General features: G+C 32.3%; 1 protein-coding gene and 1 pseudogene across 1 annotated transcript; both read left to right on the plus strand.

The window, feature by feature from the left end:
- The first annotated feature begins 10056 nt into the window (after positions 1 to 10056).
- LOC117919658 lies at positions 10057 to 11114 on the plus strand (annotated as a pseudogene).
- An 8884-nt stretch (positions 11115 to 19998) lies between these two features.
- On the plus strand, positions 19999 to 22071 carry LOC117919827 (adenine/guanine permease AZG1-like). Its single transcript, XM_034837088.1, has one exon. It carries the CDS (start codon positions 20203 to 20205, stop codon positions 21928 to 21930), a length of 1728 nt encoding a protein of 575 aa, XP_034692979.1. The 5' UTR covers positions 19999 to 20202; the 3' UTR covers positions 21931 to 22071.
- Positions 22072 to 22209: the final 138 nt, after the last annotated feature.

A 22209-nucleotide genomic window follows, 5' to 3' on the forward strand; every position in this document is an offset into this window, starting at 1 on the left:
TACAAAAAAAGAGATGTCATTTGTTATTCAAATCATAACATCGAATATTATTTGTATAGTAGTGGATCAAGACATGCAATAAGAAGTCGTGATAAAGGGTTAGTCTATAAGATTTAAAATTAATAATAAGTTAATACATTTATACTAAACTTCGAGGTGTGTAAGTGGAGTTAACTATGTAAAATAAAAATGATACATAATATTTTTACGAAGAAATAATAAAAAGTTATCATTTGAATTTATAAAAATATAAATTATAATGTTGAAAATACAATTTTAAAAAGATAATCACAACATTAATAAATATTAGATAAAATGATAACTTAAGTCAATTAGCAATTTCGGTTGGAATTAAAATATAAATCATAACATTGAGAATACAATTTTAAAAGGATAATCACATCATTAAGAAATATTAGATAAGACCATAACTTAAGTCAATTAGCAATTTCAGTTCAAATAAAAAAGAAAACTTATGTATATAACTTATTGACTTTTAAAAAGTTAATTTTTATTGACAAATCCATATGATAGATTTTCTGTGAAATAAAAAATATATTTGATCAGGTTTTGCACAAGGGAGTCCATTCTCGGCCATTATTTTATTAATATATATATATATTTTATATTTTTTTATTACGAGAAAACGTCACAAATATTTTAATAACGAAGATGGTACAAAATTTCCCGAAAGAATAATCTGGTTTCTGTCACCTCTACAAACTTCCTTCTGTACACAAATGACGTGTCATTTATATTTTATTAGAGAGAGATGAGCTTTGGTAAATGTCGAGATTGGAATTTTCAAGGAAACTTTCCAAATCTGCCTTGGATCATCTCAAGCATATTCTTGGTTCAACGTGGAGACACTTTTGACCAAGTACCAACCCCTTATTTTTCCCAACTATTTTACGGTTCTTTTGACCGAAAAAGATCAAACCCATTAGGCTCATATTTTCTCCCTTAATTTCTCCAATTCAAGTTATTTTACATTTATTTATAATATACAAACTTCTAGAACATTCTTTCTATTTTCAAATTTTTCTTAAAAATTTTATATTTTCAAATTTATTTATAATATACAAACTTCTAGAACATTCTTTATATTTTCAAAATTTTTTAAAGATTTTATAAAAATTTTATATTTTCAAATTCTTATTAAGAGAATTCAAAGGTTTTTATATTCGTTGTTCAACTTTATAACTATTGTTAGTCTAATTTCACAAAGGCCCTCACGATTTATATGGTTAAGATGAACTCATAATTATATAGTTTTAAGGACTTTTCTCGTTATCCAATATGGGATATCGTAAAAATATTTGAAATCATAGTTCTAAAAGATATTATGTTTTTGAAAAAAATTTTTAAAAATTATTTAAAATTTTTTTTTTTATTAAATGCGTTTTCTAAATTGAAGAATTATTTCCTACTCCAAAAACTAAAGAGTAGTTTTTCCAAACAAGCCTGAGTTTTGCTTTGGTTTCCACGGGTCTGGAACCAACCCAAAGGTTTTTCCCAAACAAACCTCAGCTTTTTCATGGGTCTGGAACCGATCCACACAAGGAGTAGAGCGACCATACCGGACTGGGCTGGAACGGCTTCGGTCATCGTATCTCCGATCCAGGATCAGTTGAAACAAACTTGGGCCCAAATAGATGAAAATTGGGCCAGCTCGAAACAATTTTGCTTCCGTACCCCAAACTGCCCGCTCTGCTTACCATGATATGGATATGGATGGATATAAACGTCTATAGCTCTACAAAAATTGTATATTAATACTTCAAATTTTCCTTTGATGTTACTTTAAAACCAATTTGGAAACCAAAAATGAAGAGGAATGGAGATCAAAATTGAACATTTCGCTGAGGTGGTATTTGTTTTTTATTTATTTAAAAGATGAGTATATCTGAATTTGACTTAGATTTGAACAAACTTGAATATCATTAAGTGTTTAGATTATTTTTTTTTTATTATTAGTTATCATATTAGCTATTAAATCATTTATTTTTATTAACATCTTAATATTGTTTAGGTGCTAAATATATTTATTTTTTTATCTTAATGTTTTTATAAAATTAGATATTATATATTTTTTTTCTTATTTTAGTTTTTAAAAATAGTATATCAAATCTTAATATTTTATTTTTCAAAATTAAATGAACTTGTTGATTTTAGTAGAGATTTAGATAAGTATGAATTATGTTTTGAGGTTCTAATTAAAAAAATATTGTAATAGATGATATTTTATTTTGGATTTGTTATATATAGCAAATTCATTTCTAACCCAAATTTTATTATTTTAGTATTGTTGATTTTTATTTTTAAATAAAGAATAAACATATATGGATTTTAATTTCATGAATTATGAGAGAAAAATGGTAGTTACATGCGGTGGAATTTGGATTTCCATTTTGGAATTTTGTGAATTTATTTTAGATTAATTTCTTATCTACAAAATTTAGTGAAATTTAATTTCATAATTATCTGCATACAATAGACACTTTGGAATTTCATGAATTTATTTTAGTTTTAATTTATTTTTATCTAAATTGGTTTCATTTTTGAGTAACAATTCATGAAAAAAAAACTTAAATCTAATTTTTCTAATTTTATTTTAAAACTTTAAGTAAAAAAAAAAAAAAACCAAATAAACAATGCCTTAATTATGGGATTTTCCCTTAATTTATTTTCTGTTTGCATGGATTTAAATCATGTGAGATGATCCACATCAATTTATTAAAAACTTTTAAAAGTTAAAATTTTATTCTCATGGAAAACAAAAACTTCCTTTTTACACTGATATTTTCAAAAAAATTCTTTACTAACCCTATGTTTGGTTAAGGAAAGAAAAAAATAAACTAATAAAAAATTTGCTTATACTATTTTGAATACCATGGAAATTAATGTGAGTCTGTATTTGGTTTTCTAAAAGTTTGAAGTAAAAGAAAAATAAAGAAATAATAAATTATAAAACTTTCTCTTATTTAATTGGTCATGTTTGGATTTCCAAAATTTTGAGAAAAAGAAAACATAAAGGAAAAATAAAATAAAATAAAAATGCAATAAAAACTTAGAAAAATTTTCTCTTATTTGTTTCGTCATAGAAAAGTTGACGAAAAAAAAAAATTCCTTTTTACATTTTTTTTTCTTTTAACTTTGTGTTTTTACTCTAATTAATCCAAACAATGTTGAGGCACCTAAATTAGAGGAATCTAGAATAGAAGAGATAGACAAGCAGTTCAAGATTGATCATAAGCACTAAGACCAAAAGTTTTTTTGAAGTCTTCTCTCGATTATTTATATGCTCCTTTTGTAGCTTTAGGTCTAGATTCCCTAATGCCAAGCATTTCTCCCATTGGTGAAGGTAGCTTATCAGCTTAAGAGCTTTAGAGTTATACTCTTACTTCCTCTCACATCTATTATAGAAATATTGCATTCATTTTGTTGCTAGTGCACCGCTTGTTGATCCTATATTTGAGCTCTCATTTGGGTATGTTGCACCTTGGATTGATTAATCTCCAAGTGAGGTTAGTGATTTACCTCTCTTTTGATTTGAAGAAGCAAAAATTCTTTAGGTTATGTTTGGTTCCCGGAAAATACTAAGGAAAGAAAAAAAATGCAAAGGAAAATGATTTTTTATGTTTGGTTGTCCTATGAAAAATATCAAAGAAAATCAAATGTGATTAAAACTAATTAAAAACTTATGTATTTTTAAATTATTTAATCTTTATATTGATGAGTTAAAATAAATAAAATGAGTTTGAAGTAATAAAAAAAATAATTTATCAACTTTTAATCTATTTTTTTTATTTTCTTTCACTTTTTCTTTTCCTCTGCTTTTCCTTTGTATTTTCTTTTCCTTACATTTTTCTTCAAATTTTCTGGGAACCAAACATAGCCTTAATGAATAATTAATGAGGTGATCAATTAGGTACAAACTCTTGCTTTCTTTGATTTACCTTTTCTTTATAGGTGTTAGTTGCAAGCCCCACACCTTTTTTTGGGCTTACAACACATTTTTTTTACTTACAACAGATTGATAGTTATCTATTTTTCCTTGAGAGTTAGATGAGCTTCAATTATTGATAGCCAATACATTTCACAACAAAATTATCGGTCTATCAATTGAGAGAGATCCCATTTTCCCTATACCATGAATATGTAATAATAAGTAGAACATTTCTCTTAATAAATTAAAGTTATTGAATTTTAGGAGAAAACTACTATCAGACAAATGACAATATATGATATAAAGGGTTGATTTGGAAAAAAAAAGCATAATCTTTGAATAAACTACTACAAAAGAGAGTAGGTATGTGGAGAAATTAAGATAAGGTGCTAGTTCTTATATATATATATAATGCTTCTCTTTTGAAAGATCGAAGTTTCAACCATGGTTTTAGATCACCAAATTCTCCATGTTTTTTCATGGCAACCCATTTTAGCCATGGTTATTATTTTATCTTTATGGATAACAACCACATTGAATTTGGCTCTCATAGTAGTAAATATTAATTGATGTCATTAACCATGGTAAGAACTCGTAAGAATAATACCAATAAAAAAAGATCTAGGTTTGAGCAACAACCCTATTATATAAACAATTTGTTTACTTGCTCCCTCTAACAAGGTCATTTAGCTTACATGGGAGTGAAGATTGAACTTGTGGTATTCTAAGACAATTTATCATTATGTGTTATGTTAGAAAAATTAGGTTAATCCAATCTAAGGCAATGATCCTAGAGGGGGGGGGGGGGGGGGGGGGTGAATAGGGTGATGGTCTTTTTTGCAAATTTAAATTATGTGAATGCAATATACAATTATATGCAAATATACAATAAAACAATATAAAAACAATTGCATATAAAGTAAGAGAATAGAGAAGAGAGGTTGCAAAAATAAGATTTTATAGTGGTTTGGCACAACCTGACCTACATCTACTCTCCTCTAATTTCAATCCCAAGCTTGAGGTTCCACTAATTCAAGGTTTCCGACACAAGCCTTCAAGCAATACAATTAAATTATGGTTCCAATCAACCCTATTGGACTTTTGGCTCCAAGCACCCTTTACAATCCTTAAGAAATACCTCACTCTTAAACAACCCTTCAAGTGATACCACACACTTGAGAATCTCTAAGTGACATCTCACACTTAGATTCTTCCTCCCAAAGATTTACAAATAATTTCACAAAATCTTAATACAAAAATTTAGATTCAAATGATACAAGAAAACTATGATTGAATGGTGCACTAAAAATATGTAAGTTTTAGAATAATGGTGCACTAAAAAATACCCTCAAAAGGTTCAAATATATTCAAGAAAGGTTTAAAAATGTTAAACTTTTGAATTAATGAAGATTTGAGCTTTTTAATAGAGGAAAAAAAAAATGTCAAACTAGTCGTTTGAGCTAGGTGTCGATTGGTTGACTAGCCAGTATCATTTAATGCTTGACAAGTGACCGTTGGACCTTAACCGCACCTTTATTGGACGTCAACTGGTTGAACAAATGTTTTGGAAAAGATAGAGAAGGTTTTTGCACTCCTCGATCGGTTGAATTGGAGGTCGATTGGTTCCTCATCCGATTCAACCAGTTGAGTCATTTTTGGCTCAACAATCATCATTTTCAACTTAAAATATTTTAAACAAGTTTGAAAAACATTTGACATAAGGTTTTAGTTAAAAACATGAAATCATTGAATTTTAAAGGATTTAGAACAAAATTACTTTTGGATGATTTTGGTGCATAAATTAATAATGTAATGCATGAAAAACCTAGTATACCAACAACATTACAAAGAGATCCTATGAACTTTAAGTCTTGAAAAAAATACTTTTCTTTGAGGTCTTCTTCTTTTTATTGATTTCTCTTTGGTTTGATTTTGTCTTTATGATTATCACTTTGGAAATCATCTTGCCTAATCACACTTGAGATATAATCATTAGTTCCAAACTTTATTTTATTATCATCAAAACTGAGATTAACCAAACCTTGGTTTCACATGTTCCACTCTCTAAGTGTGGATCAATCTCATAAAGCAGCATGCATATAAAAGTGATTTTAAATGTCACTTTCTTAAAATTACCTAGGAACCTAATTACGTTTGATATCAAAGCCTCTAGGGTTCCTCTTATGCCATGGTGTATCTAAACACTATTTATTATGAATGAACACAAAATATATCATAATGGGCAAAGCCCCTAATACCAAATTTTTGAGTGCAAAAACTATATAATATTATTTGTTAAAAGGGCACTAGAACCTTGAATGAGCACTATAACCTTGAATTATTTGTCAAGAGGGCACTATGGCCTTGAGTGGATTTGATATTTCATTAGGGGTTTATCCTACAAATGGTAAATCCAAACCCCCAACAAAAACAATCTAATGAAATCATAAGATTTTTGGAAAATATAGTGATTAAACAATTAGTTTGGTGAAAAAAAGACTCACATATCAACCATGGAAGAAATCTCCTCTAGGTTTTCCACAGAGTAAAACTATTCTTGAGCAGGAATTTAACTTTTTGTTCAGTTCCCATAAATGGTACCATTGTTTGTGTATAAAAAAATAAGCAATGGTGTAAGCTGGTGTTCGACTTCGGTCATGCAACAAACACTTTTTGTTTGGCTGTGGAAAGCCTGCAAAAGAAAGGATGTTTGAGGAAGGTCTTAGAGATCCCTCTCCACTGGCTTAATTAGTATTTGTTTCATGGAAGAAAAAAATAAGAGAGAAGAAAGAAAGACCCACTTGTCTAGTTTTTTTTTTTTTTTTTTTAATCGAAATGCTCTTCTCTTTCCTTACCCCAACCTATATGATGAAATGGGCTTGCCCCAAATACTGGATTGGGGGCTTGGTTTATTACTAATGCACAAGCCACGAGCTATAATGGGTCCCTCACATGTATTTTTTATTTTTTATTTTATTTTTTCACTTTTCTCTCTTGTTCATTGAATAGATCATCATAGAATTTTCTATTTTTCTTTTTTGTTTTACTTTGATAGTTAATAATAATAAAATATTTTCAAAGAATTTATTCCAAATAGGTATGGAGTTCTTTGTTTTTATCTTTATTTTGAATATGGTACACTTTTGTCTAAAATGAACAAAAAAATGAAATTTTGTCTATAGTAGTGTAAATCTTCCATTTTGTTCTCTAGCACGTATCATCGTATTTATTTTCCCTTCACCCTATTGTCACGGACTTAGTCGTTCACTAAGCTCGTGCGGCACTTAGGCAAGTCAAGACGCTTGATCTTGCTAAGTCAGCCTTGATCCCCAATGCTTAGCTTGCTCGGCTAAGACACTTGCGACTCAAAAGCTTAAGAAGCTTAGTAGGCAACTCCTTAAAGAATGGAAACTCTTTATTACTCAAAGAAGTCTTTACAAGTGCTTGGAAGCTCACTTGCTTGGTTAGGAAGTGATTTGGGTGGTGCCTTGGCCAAATGAGGCCCTCACCTATTTATAGGCACCAAGGGAACTCTCTGGAACCTTGGAGGGTTCCTTACAAATCAAGAATATTCTAGAACATCCTACCCTATTCTATGTACAACCCTATGTACAAGAATATACAAGAGATTCCTAGAAGTCTCTAGAAAGCCTTGGACTCCTCCCATGCCTTCCACCATAGTGTAGAGATGTGTGGACATCTCTAGACATTTCTAGAACCTTCCACACTCTTCCCACCAATGGCTTAGTGTAGATGGCTCTAGGAGTCTCCAGAAGCTTCCCTCCTCCTATATAAGCCCATGAGGAGGGTCATTTGAAGCATCCTGTGACACTATGCTCATGTTATAATGTGTTTAGGACTTTTTTGCTTAGTCATTCACCGTGTCCCTAGTTAGTTTTGCTTGACCATTTGAGGCCCCTTAGGTTTAAGTCCTAAGCTAGTCCCATTTAGCATCCTTAGTTTGGGTTTTTGAGGTTGGTTCTACTTTAGGAAAGTCTCTAGGGTTTTAGAGCTTTTGACAGCTTGGTATCTTGTGAAGGAAGACCTTTTTTGGGCCACCTTAGGAGATATTCTTTGTTTGTTTTTTCTTAAAGAACATGTTGTATATAGAGGGTTATTAAATAGAAAGTGTGAGGGCAGATAGAATATTCTTTTTCTATTAGATGTTTATTAGAGAGATGAAGAAAACTTGAAAAAGAATAAAAGATAACCGAATAAGAAATGAAGAAATAGATGAAGTTCATTGTTTTTCTCATTTTTGAAAAATGAGCGTGAAAGAATGTTTGGTTAATCTCGATTTTGATGATAATAAAATAAGATTTGAAACTAATGATTATATTTCAAATGTGATTAGACAAGAAGATTTCCAAAGTGACAATCACAAATACAAAATTAAGTCAAAGAGAAATCAATAAGAAGAAGACCTCAAAGAGAAGTGTTTTTCAAGACTTAAGCTTCATAGAATATTTTTTTAAGGTTGTTGGTGCACTAGGTTTTTTATGCATTATATTATTTATTTATGCAACAAATTCATCCAATAGTTTTTTTGTTTTAAATATTTTAAAATGGAATGATATCATATTTTCAACTAAAACCTTGTATTAAATGTTTTTCAAACTTGTTTAAAAGGTTTTAAGTTGAAAATGATGGTTGTTGAGCCAAAAACGACTTAACCAGTTGAATCGGATGAGTAACCGGTTGATTTATTCAACTTAACTAGTTAAGGAGTGCAAAAATCTTCTCTTTCTTCCATAACACTTGTTCAACCGATCAAGGTTGAACCTTAATGGGTTGATGTTGAACCTCAATCATTTGAAGGGCGCTTGAGGTCCAACAATCACATGTCATGCATTAAATGCTAACAGCTAGTCAACTAGTTGAACTGGAGCTCGATTGGACGAACCCTTAACGACTAGTTTGACATTTTTCCTCTATAAAAAGGCTTCAATCTTCATTGTTTCTAGAATTTAACCTTCCTAAACCTTTCTTGAATATATTTGAGCGTTGGAAGAGTGTTTTTTTAGTGCACTTTGTTCTAAAACTTGCATATCTTTAGTGCACCATTCAATCTTAGTTTTCTTATATCATTTGAACTTAAAGTTTTCTACTATGATTTTGTGAGAATATTTCTTATCCCCATTTGTAAATCTTTGAGAAGAAAATTCTAAGTGTGAGGTATCACTTAGGGATTCTCAAATGTGGGGTATCACTTGAGGGATTGTTTAAAAGTGAAGTATCTACTGAGGATTGTAAAAGATGCTTGGATCCAAAAGTCCAAGATGATTGATTGGAACCATATTCCAATTGTATTACTTAAAGACTTGTGTTGGAAGTCTTGAATTAGTGGAACATCAAGCTTGGGATTGATGCTAGAGGAGAGTGGACATAGGTCAGGTTGTGTCGAACCACTATAAAATCTTATGTTTGCATTTTTTTTTTCTACTTTTTTTACTTTATATGCAATTGTCTTTATATTATTTTATTATATATTTGCATATAGTTTTCTCTTGTATTCATATAATTTAAATTTGAAAAAAAAAAATACCATCGCCCTATTCTCGTCCCCTCTAAGGTGATTACCTTGGGTTGAATTAGCCTATTTTTTCTAACAAGGAGAAATGAGCTAAAAGCCTAATAGATTTTGCTAGAGAGAAGTGTTTTTAGGTATGACTGTTGTAGGCTCCCTGTTCCTCTTTATCACAATATAGTTTTTCATTTTTTATTGCTATTTCTGCATACCATTTCCTTGATTTGGGTATAGATATCAGGCTATATGCATGCCTTCAATTAAGTTCTAGGTTGTCTATGGATTTTTTTGGTATTGTTGATTTATTTATTTATTTTTTCATATGGTTTTGTTTGTGGGTAACTTGGTTTTGTTGTATAACATTTGAAAGTTTTACTATTGTTATTATTCTCTTCAAATATATTTTGATATCTCACATGGTTTTCAAGCCCATTGATAAGAGAATGAAATGTGGCTTCCTCTTGTTATTTGTATGTTTCTTTTTTATGTTTTGCTTTCTTTATATCCTCCTATATTCTTGTTTCTTCTCATTCATTTTATTTTCTAAAGATCGTTTTTCATTTTACACATTGAGGTTGCACTTATTGTTGTATGTCCAAAATGGATGATGCCTTTTGTGAGAAGACTCTATGTTCAAGGCAAAAAGGTAAAAGGTGTAGGAATTAACTTCAATTCTTCTGTTCATCAGGATGTTCATATGGTAGAGCTATGAATGTTGTATTAGGATGGTTAGTTGCCCTTGGTTATCATTTTACATTTGTCATTTCATTAGAGCAGGAGTATAAAAGTGACATTTCCAAGGAGTGGAGTATTCTACTTAGTACTGTTCATGGAGTTGTGGAGTCCTTGTTTAGAAGGTACACTACGAATGAAATCAATGAAGATCTAGCTTACAAGAATATTGTTGAGTGCATTATAAGAATAATATCAAAGAACATTTCTATAAGGGCCATGTTAGTTGTATACAACTCTTTGTCAGATGATAGGAAAAAAGAATTTGAGATTGCATATACTACTTTATTTTGTCCTTATATGGACACCTGTATGAGTGTTGTGAATATGTTGCTAACGGGTGTGAGATTCACAGTGTTACCTCAGCGAAACATCGATTTTATGAAAAAGATGGTATGCTAGTTTTCCCCATGGGTTAGATTGATCAGACATGAATATGGAAGGTTGGTGAAATACTGTGATCAATATGACCAACTAGTGACTTAGGTCCATTATACCCACTACTGGTGTGTATGTGGCTCTAATGATGGCACAAATTGAGTTTTTAAGGAAGAAATAGTATTAATACTCAAAATATCATCAATGAAAATGTGATTGAGTTAGTAGACTCCTTAAATCCCTTCATGCATCGCGTGTAGTTTTGTTCATGGCTGATAATTATTTAACCACAACACGTTTAGGATAAAGGAAATGGGCCCCATGATTTGATTATACATCATCACCCAATAGGTGTTGATGGTAATGGTTAATGGTGTTCCTATCATTCAAAACCTCACCAACAACTTCCTTTACAATCTTGTGCATGGAGCCATTAAAGTCTGTGCTCAATTAAGACCACCTGTTGACATTTCAATGCTTCTAGATGTAGATTTTGTTTTCTTAGAGTTGTGGCAGTCTAGTAGTTGATAGGACTTGGAAAATTTAGTTAAGTTGCATGACCACCTTCAACGAACTCCATAATATGTTACCACTGGAGACGTTGGGAAACTCTTTCAAATCCCTTACCTCTAACCCTTAATTGATGATGACATGCAGAATCTTTGAGTTTAGAAGTTAATGTAGTACTAGTTAACACTGCCCCCAAAAGACCCCATATTCTACTTACAAGCTAGAAGGCGTGTCTTTGTTGCTTCAAGACCAAAGATTCCCATGCATGTGAAAAAGAATAACATTGTTAATCGACCATTGGCTGAAACTATTAGAAAAGGGACAATGATCCATGAAGATGAGATGTTGGAAAGTCAACTACTAAATAATGAAAAACAATGTGCAAAACACATTATGTTGGTTGATTTGGGGTGAAATGATGTTAGAAATGTTACAAAATTTGGCTTTATAAAGGTGGAAGAGCTTAAAGTTGTTGAGTACTTTTCGCATGTAATGCACATAAGCTCCACAATTGCAGTGGGAAGAGTCTAGGTGTGGGCCATTTAGTTGCCATATGACACACTGCAAGGATGTCAAATTGCTTAGGGACCCTGGTCCAGTTCGACCGACATTGAATGAGACGAACTAGTGGTTCAACTATCAAATCGGACGATGGTTTGGTTCAACTAAGAATTTAGGTTTTTGGACCAAAACATGCCTCAATTACCAATGGGCCACACCCATTCACGACCCAACCCACCATGGCTAACAACCAATTGAGATGTAAACATCTAAATGAGGTTTTTAAAGGTATTTTTATGCTCTTGTTTTTCCGATGTGGGACATGACAAGTCTGACAAAAAACAATCAACATTTATATATGCATAGTTTATGACCTTGGGGCTTGAACCTTGGTCTAAAGGTTCAAGGTGAGCATGATTGCACCAACCTGTTGCTAATTGGTTTGTACCAAGGGTTGTAAAAAATATGAAAAAATCATCTCAAATATCTAATATTTTTTTAAACACTTCCATTTTCCATATGTAATATTATATATGTTTTATTTAATAAACTTTAAAATATTAATATATTTATATAAAAAATGAAAAAAATAAATATTATTGATTTTTAATTTTATTAATATTTATATATATTTTAAAATATTTTTAATTTTAATAAAATATAAATTATACATTTATGACGTCACCGATTCGACCGCGATTCAACTATTGGTCCGACTATTAAATTGTGAACCGATAACTTTTTCGGTTTGTTGACCAGTCCGATTCTAAAAACCATTGGTTTTAGATGATAAACAAAATGATCGTGAGGGCAAAGCTACCACTCTAGCTCATGCCATTAACTTTATTGAAGTAATTTTTGTTAAGAAATGATCTCAACTTTGTTATTATGAGAGTCAACACCCCTAAAATCCCCTTCTTTGGGCCTCAACACTACCAATATCCCATCATTTACTTTCACCATATTTTCTTTCCCATGTGTATTTTTTTTTTGTCTCATGTAACTTCTACATGCTTTTAATTGTTTTTTTTTTCTTTTTTTAATTGAATTAATTCTTGTCCTTATTTAAAGATTTCTCTTTAGGAAATTTGGGTCACTAAAATCTTGATTTTAATAAATATTTGCTGCCATTTTTCTTCGAGCATGCACTTTTCACAATTTTCCTTGATTGTAAATAATTTTCAAATTTTCACATTTGTTTAAGAGCATGATTTAATTTTACAATTCCAAATAATGGAATTTATTCGAGATTTCCATAGTCATTTTTTCATGATCATTACGAAGATGAAGTTTTATAGAATTAATTCATGCAAATATAAATTGGGCATTGGTGGGATTCAACAACCATGATACTATTTTTTTGTTATTGATTCTAAATACTATACTTGTTGAACATATATTGTCTTTGCCTTGCTAGTGTGATATATGAGATTTATTTATATTTGTCATTATGTACTAACCTTGTTTCTCATGAAACACTTTGCTTGCTTCTTAGGCATGCTCCTTTATTCTCTTACTCATTTGATTACTTTTTGATACATATCTCAACCATAGCATCTCATAATCATTGCTTTGTATCCATTAATTAACCAACCAATTGTCATGTTTACCTTAACTTAATTAGTGAAGACTTGTTATCAAGGCTTAGAAGAGTGCTACAACTCACCATTATATTTTCTCGATAAGTAACCTAACTCCTAGACTCAAACTCATTTTTTTTTTAGATTTTTTTTAATCCATTTTAAGGAGTCACATTTATGATTTTCTTCCTTATTTTGTTTTTCTTTAAAAAATAAACAAAAATAAGTGATAACTTCAGACTTTTTTTTTTTCAAAAAATGAAAAGCGAGTCTTGTCATTCATTTCGAGTGGGAATGCAATCGCGGATTCATAGGTAGTTAATGCATTTTAAAAATCTTTTTATGAGTATAAATAATTATTATTTTTAAGAGATTATGATTTTTTATTTTAGTTGTTTCTCCTATTATGCTGCTTTTATTTTGTGATTGTTGGTAAAATATATATATATATTTTGTAATAATAATTTATATATTATAAAAATTTTAACTATTATAAGTAGTTTTTGTTTTGTGAATGAATTAATAACTTTCACATGAATTATATTGTCAAACTTATTATTTTATTATTATGTCACCTTATTAATATTTTTTTAATGATTCTTTGATTTGCTACAAAAGATTCTTGATATGTTCAACTGACATACATAATATGATTGACGTGGAGGATTAATTTTTGACTCATATGCATCTTATGATAATTAAAATAGCAAAAGAAATTGTTTCTTTTTCATTATCTTATAATAATAACAACCAAAGGATAAGATTGCTTTTTACTTTGTTAGTACAAGGTTTCTTAAAACAAATCTTATTTAATCTTTTATTTAAGCATAATTAAATAGGTTATAAAATATAAATATTTTGCGAAGATCAAAGATAAAAACGTAACATTATTTTAATCACTAATAAAGAGCTGTTAGCAGTATAGTTTTTAGGAATTAATATAAAGATATGTCAATTTGCAATTAAGTTAGGCTAAAGTATTATTTTAAGACAATGATATTTTAGTTAAGGAGAGATGAAACTTCAAAGGATGCAAAAGTCGTTATTTTTTGGGTAGGTAGTTAAACAATCACCATATAGAGATGTCGATCAAAATAAAGACTTTCCCTAGTATCTATATACCATTTGAGAGGTTGATCGATCAATCGGTCAACCTATTAGATCACAGAGTGATTATTGTCTTTCAATTAGGTAATAGGTCAATTGATTGCAATAGTAAAAAAGCCTTGAAGAGTCAAAAAGAGGGTAAAGAAAAAATGATGTAAAATTTTAAAATTTTTTTATTTTATATTGTATTTGATTTTTGAAAAATTGGGAGAGAAAGAAAATAACAAGAAAATATGTATTAAAAAAAAAGACAAGGAAAACTTATAAAAAATTTATATTTGATTGTCCATAAAAAAATTTGAGGGAAAAATGATGAAAACTTTTTTTTTTTTTTTCTAATTTTCCTCACAATTTTTAAATGAAGTGTGGGAAAATCTCTTAGTTTTTATTTTATTTCCTATTTTCATTCTTTTCCATGCCACCAAAACTTAAAAAAAAAAGTATTTTCTTTAATAATTTTTTCCTTTTACTAATAATTTGCGTAAGCATGTTACCCAAGTTTAAGAATAAATACTTTTTTTAAAAAAAAAAAATTAATTTTGTTCTTAAACTTTTTCAATTTAACGAAAACTTTTATATTTTTTCCTTTTATCTTTCTTCATTTTACTATTTTTAGTCCCTATTTTTTTTGTCTCAAACTTCTCGAAGAAACAAATCTAACCTAAAAGCTTCAATGGTGTCGACATGAGTTTAAAATATTAGTTTCATAAACAACTAAATAAAGTCTTGTACTTAACTGGTCGTTGAACTATATTTATCATGAACATAATTATATGTAAAGGTAAAAAATATTTAACGTTTTTTGAGAGGTCAATTTTATTAGATAACGAACCTCTTAATCAACTAATACAATGGATTCCAACACATAGATTAGACAAATATAAATAATTGATTTGGTTGATCATATTATTATATTATTTAATTTCATAACACCCCGCCCCATCGCCCCTACTAGAATTCTATTTAAATTGGTTAATGATTTGACTTATAACAAATCACAGCCATGGAATGAGCAATCTGATAACCTACTTCATATAATTGAGGCATTACACCACGCGAAGGATTTCGAAAAGCAAAATGACAAAATGAAGAACCATAATTCAAAGTCCAAAACCAAACGCATCCAAGGATAATATATGTATTATATAATACATATCATATATGATACCATGGTCGTATTCCCATGTAATGCATGTTTTTGTCTCATCCAATAACAAATCCGAAAAACCTTGTCGGCCATATTTCTTATATACCTCCCAAATTATGGAATATATTGTGACATCCTTTTGGAGTTTAGTCACCATCTAACTAACGCCCATTTGGATTTGATGCCGCTCTCAAAAGTCAAAAACACTTTCTACCTAATCCCAAACAACTCTGTCAGACTGCCATTGACCTTTTAATACATGAAAAAAAAGAAGAAAAAAAATGAAAATCCAGCTAAATAAAAACCTAACAGAGTGGAAATTAAGGAGTTTTGGCCCCAAAGTTTTGCTCGTGGCTGATGCAGATTCAGGTCAAATTATAGGACAAGAACCCTGCACTGAGTGTACGAGGAAGATACTAAAATATGGATTGAACATACACGAGGACACCAAAATTGGATAATATAAAGTCAAACAACTTATACCCTAACTATTTAATTAAGATAAGTCTATATTATATATATATATGTATATATAATTTTAAAAGCTTTTAGACCATTCATTGTGGAATATCGTAACACATCCGACAAAAGATAATGAATACCAAAAAGATTTCATGCAAGATTTGAATCCAATGGGACTAAAAGATGAGGAATTGAGGAGGATAATATATGCCAATTTGTACATCATGAAATCTTGGGAAGACCGTACTGAATGCTTTTATGGAGCAGGAGCCTATATCAACTTTTTCTTTTCCCCCTTTAACTTTCCCTCCATTGAGGGGGTGGGGGTCGGGAAGGGGCAAGGGGAAAGGGAGGAAATAAAAGTAACGATTGAAAGGAAAAATGGGGAGGTGATCATTAGGAGAATCTCAAATTATTGGACTTCTCTTCGAGGCTTCTAGCTTTGTGGGGAGCATTATTCAATATTCATAGCTCTTGTAATGAAATATAGTGTATCTTTGCATACATCTACTGAATCTGCCTCAATTATTTTTCTTAGGCTTGAAGATCCTGGTTGTGGGTTGCCATATCCACCCATCTTAAAGTCATTAGTCCTTTCGACTGCTCGCAAAAAGGAAAAGGCCACTAAGCCTCGAAATGTCGCTGTTGTGCACCTATGTGTCTGTCATGGCTCAGCATTTTGGGCCCATTAAATTAAAAGAAAGGGCCACCGGGGTTAAAACCAGAGACATGATTTTCAATAAATTACCATAAATGACAAAGAACCCTGAGACACAAACGTGTTGCACATCCACAAACAAGGCTTCAAGGTAATAACGATAATCCAGGTGGGTAATGGGGGAATCACGTAAACATGTCTTGTTTAAAAAACAAAAAAATTATAGATAAAAAAAGAATTAAAAAAAGTGCATATTCATAGAAAGTATATTTAAAAAAAATAATTTTTATTTCACTGAAACAACAGTATCTTATCTTACATAACCCTAAAATACCCTTATATATCAACCTAACTCATGTACATCATTTAACCAATAAAAATATTTTAAGTTTAAAGCTAAAACACATATAAAAGTATTTTAAAATAGTGTAAGATGAATCCTCTTCCAATATCTAAATTAAGAATTACTTTTTAAGATTTTCTTTTTATCCATATGGTACATGTTTACATGGCAATGGCATGGGCTTCAAAGTGTTCCGTACGATATTGATCGGAGCCAATAAAAAATGGAGGTGATCCAAAATGAAGAAAAGACCAGCCATGGTGGGCCGGTGGCAGTTCATCTGTAACCCATTAGAAAGGACCCACCCCTTTTAAAAAGTAATTTTTGAGGCACTAGGCACGGCCCTCACAAGTCCATTCTGATATGACAGGCCAAAGCTCGTGCGATGTATATGATATTGGGGGCATTTCATCTCCAAACCCACCCCACTCACCCACTCAGAAACGTCCGAGTGGGAGTACAAATTTGATGCCTAATACGGTGCATACGCAACTATGAAGAAATACCCAATTCAATGGACTATCCCCAAAGTCAAATTTGGATAGTTAAAACTGTTCACATCGTCGTCTATATCCCATTTCTTTGTGGTTTTTCTCCTCTGCGTATTGAATAATATTATCTTCTTTACAAGTATTTCCGGGAAGCTGATTTTTGTTTGTAAAAGAAGTGTCATTATTTCAAAGGCGATGATTTAAAGGAAGATAATTTTTTAATAGAAACTTTAAAGGGGTTATATGCGGTTGCTTTTGCAGCAGCACCTTATAAAAACAAAAAAGAAAGACGACAATGACCATTTAAAGTACTTTAAGTCGCTGTAAAAAAAAAACAGCCAAAAACTATGAAAGTAGCCCTGCCATGACCCTACCTTACCTTCGCTTCCCTTTCCCTTGAGCCCAGTATTTTTCTAAGAGTGGTTTGTGGGTCAGACATCATTATAATGCTATGATGCGCTGATGTGACTGGCCAGAAATTGTCATTGTAAATCAGGGGAAAAATAATAATAATAAATATGACTGTCGAAATATGAAACAATGAGACATGTTGATGATCATGCCCCCTCTATTATTGAGCGAGTAATCCCTTCAATAATATGTATCAAAATTTATTTATAGATACGTGTCCATGGGACCATGAAGTGGACACCAAATAGATTCAGTTCTACCATTGAAAATTTGGATGAGAAGGGATTAAAAGAAGGGGATCTTAAGGTGAGTGACACAGTAGCTAGGACAGGCTGAATCACTTGAGGCCAACGAAAGGTCTTGCAAACTCAAAATTTGCACTTTTACCGTCCATTATATTCCAATATAGGAAAATGAAGACATAAAAAACCACTTTTTTTAGCTTATGAACACTGTAAAGTAAAATCAGAGGACCCCACTACTGGTTTAAAGACCATTCAAAGTCCCATGACATAACATTGTGGACCCCAAATTCCATAAATTTGTCTCTTATGTGGGGGAGGGTGGTAGCACATTTGCTTTCCTTTATCTTCTTGTCCAGCCAAGTTGGGGTTGAGAACCTTTTTGGATTAAGGAATAAGAATTTTCTACTTAATAAACATGGCCATAATCTTCGATGTTATGGTGGAAACAATTAAGTGGAGTGGACATGCCTACTACTATTTCTTTCTTCATTTGTGGAATATGATGCTTTCAAATATACTTCTTTTCTTTCTTTTTGTGAAGGTATTTGAAAGTCATAGTGAGCTACACAATGATGAGATCATAATTTACAAAATGGATGAAGTTAGTCATTAATTTGAAGCTTTTCTTGGGTTAAGTGCCAAGGTTGGAGCTTCAATTGAACAAATTGAGCTCAGTTTTCAATTGGGTCTGTACATTTTTAAAGTGACTATTTGTCTTTGAAATAATTATTGTTAAAATTATGGCAAATGATAGGAAATAAAGTTCCTTTATCGAATCAAAGTACATTATTACATGACACTAGGATTGTTGCTAGCAACAAAATTATGTTCTAATCTCTAAATTTGATTGAATTATTAAGTTTCCTCATACATTAAGTCAAGTGTGTCCAAGCCATTTCCAACAATTCCATTAAAAATGATATACAAGTTTATGATATTTATCAAAAACCTTTAGATAGCCTTGGGTGACGCATATTTTGTGTACACCAAAAAAATAATATCATTTATTAAAAGTAATAGGAATTTTGATTCATTTAGAATTATTATCGTGATAAATATCATATTCAATAAGATTTTACCTAACTATATTGATCTCGCTTTTTCAATATATTATATTTTTCTTTCAAAATTTCTCTACGCATGCATAATGTCTAAAGAGTATTGCATGATTATAACATTTTACATTGTATTAGGTAGATCCTTGTCTTGATAATTTTTTAATATATCTTCTTTTGTTACAATATGACGGTTGGCCTAACATTTTACTATTCCAATGGATTGTGACCTATAATTTCATATCATGCATCTATTCTATCACGACAATAGTGAGAAAATATTAATAAAAGTAATATTTCAATAACACCAACATTAGACATCAACAACCGTTACATGACTATAAGATTAAAGGTTTAGAGAAACTGTACACTAAGTTATACACATTTAAGGTTTACATGAATGATTATTATTGGATTCAAGAGTCTAATGCACTTATACTGTAATTAGGAAAAAAGAAATACATGTGAAATTTTAGGATGATAATATAAGAAGGAAAATGATTTTTTTTATGTGATACATGTGTTAAGTTTTGCAAATTATTAAAAGTTTAGGAGATTTATCGAAGTCCTACGCCTCTCATTACATATGAAAAGGAATATAATTTTCTCATGTTATATACATGTTACACTTTCCAAATTATTCAAAGCATCGGAGATTTGTGAGGCCCTACACCTCTCATTGCAAATTTGCAATGAGATAAACCAGAATTTCTTTTGTTTCCTTTGTAAAGGTGGCAAAATTCAAATAAAAAATGACAAATATAATGGAATTGACCCGTCTTCCTTTTTAGTTTATTCCACCAATTTGTTAGCTTCCCCCATAGTAGGTCCCATTCCAAATTGGGCTGAATATGTCGAACCAGTGTGAAATAGTGATTGGTGACTCCACTGTCTCCGCAAGTAGCAGATAAATCATAAAACCAACCGAAGAAGAAAAAAACGATTATACGAATCAAGGAGCGTGTCCTCTCAAACAATCTGCTAATTGTCACTGTTGTGTATCCCGCTTCTCTCTCAACCTTACAGTCTCAAGTCGCAGACACCACCCTCTCTATTTCCCTCTTCTTCATCTCTATCTCCAAAACCCAGAGCTCAGTGATCCGGCAATGGTGACTCCTCCAAAGCTTGCAATTTCCACTCGCCTAAACGCCTATATAGCCAACACCTGTGTTGGAAAACGCTTCAAACTCGCTGAGAGGAACACCACCTTCACCACCGAGCTCCGAGCCGGCACCGCTACGTTCCTCACCATGGCCTACATCCTGGCCGTCAACGCCAGCATCCTCACCGAATCAGGTGGCACATGCTCCGTCTCTGACTGCACCCGACTGTGCTCCGACCCCACCGTCTCCGTAGCCAACTGCACAGCCGCCGGACTCCGAGTCATCCAACCCGATGACTCGTGCAAGTTCCCCCCAGTTAACCAGGGCTACTTGGCGTGTCTGGAGAGAACCCGCAAAGACCTCATCGTAGCCACTGTGGCTTCGTCTCTTATAGGGTGTTTGATAATGGGAACTTTCGCGAACCTTCCGTTGGCTTTGGCTCCTGGAATGGGCACAAATGCCTACTTCGCTTACACAGTTGTTGGGTATCACGGGTCTGGTAAAGTCCCTTACAGCAGTGCCTTAGCAGCCATTTTCATCGAAGGCTTGATCTTTCTCTTCATTTCGGCAGTTGGGTTACGAGCCAGACTCGCCAAACTCGTACCCAAACCGGTTCGAATATCGTCAGCTGCCGGCATCGGTCTCTTCCTCGCTTTCATCGGACTGCAAAACAACCAAGGAATCGGGCTTATCGCGTACAGCTCTTCCACCCTAGTTACACTCGGAGCTTGCCCCAGATCGTCTCGGGCGTCGTTAGCTCCTGTCGTGGCGGCAGCCAACGGCACCGTCACTTTGCTTCCCGGCGGTATCGTGTCCGACGATATTATGTGCTCGAGCGATCGCATGCTAAGTCCCACATTTTGGCTTGGTATGGTGGGTTTCTTTATAATTGCTTATTGTCTAGTGAAAAACATTAAAGGGGCTATGATTTATGGCATAGTGTTTGTAACGGTGGTCTCATGGTTCCGTAACACTCTAGTTACGGAGTTTCCTGACACTGTTTCTGGTAATTCGGCTTATCAGTATTTCAAGAAAATTGTTGATGTGCATGCGATCGAGAGCACTGCTGGGGCACTGAGCTTTAGTGGCATGGGCAAAGGCAATTTTTGGGAAGCATTGTTCACATTTTTATATGTCGATATCCTTGATACCACTGGCACTTTATATTCCATGGCCCGATTCGCTGGCTTTACGGATGATAATGGTGATTTTGAGGGACAGTATTTTGCCTTCATGTCTGATGCTGCCTCAATCGTTGTGGGTTCTCTGCTCGGTACATCACCAGTGACCACGTTTATAGAGTCGTCGACCGGAATCAGGGAAGGTGGGCGAACGGGGCTCACAGCTTTAACAGTGGCCGGCTACTTCTTCATGGCTTTCTTCTTTACGCCGCTGTTGGCGTCCATTCCTGCATGGGCGGTAGGGCCGCCGTTGATACTAGTCGGAGTTTTGATGATGAAGTGTGTGGTGCAGATAGAGTGGGATGATATGAAGCAGGCCATTCCTGCATTTGTGACCATGTTGTTGATGCCATTGACGTACTCCATAGCTTATGGTTTGATAGGTGGTATCGGTACTTATATTGTTTTGCAGCTGTGGGACTGGGGACAGGAACTGTTGGGAAAACTTGGAATCAGGAGACGACTGAGGAGTGATAGTTTGATTAGTGAAGGGGCCAATGGAGACAACAATGGCACTAATGGAGATGCTAAGAGACATGAGGTTGTTTAGACTAATGGGGCTAGCAACTAGTTAGTTCTTTCTTTTCGCTTTTGTGTTTATACAGTAACTGAAAATGAAAAAGAAAATAGTTGAACAAGTATGGATGTAAGTTCAGTCCAAGAAAATAAAGTTTCTTGTCCATTAATATTATTTGTTAGCATGGCACAATTAGATGGACATCTTTCTAAAATTTGAAATTTCTCAAGATCTTCCAAGATTTTATAGATTTCCCATGAATTGTTTTTCCGCAAACTTTTGAAGAAAACTGAATTGAAAGAAGTCATGAGT

This window comes from Vitis riparia, chromosome 8, assembly GCF_004353265.1.
Source record: "Vitis riparia cultivar Riparia Gloire de Montpellier isolate 1030 chromosome 8, EGFV_Vit.rip_1.0, whole genome shotgun sequence".
In the NCBI taxonomy this organism is placed as follows: domain Eukaryota; kingdom Viridiplantae; phylum Streptophyta; class Magnoliopsida; order Vitales; family Vitaceae; genus Vitis; species Vitis riparia.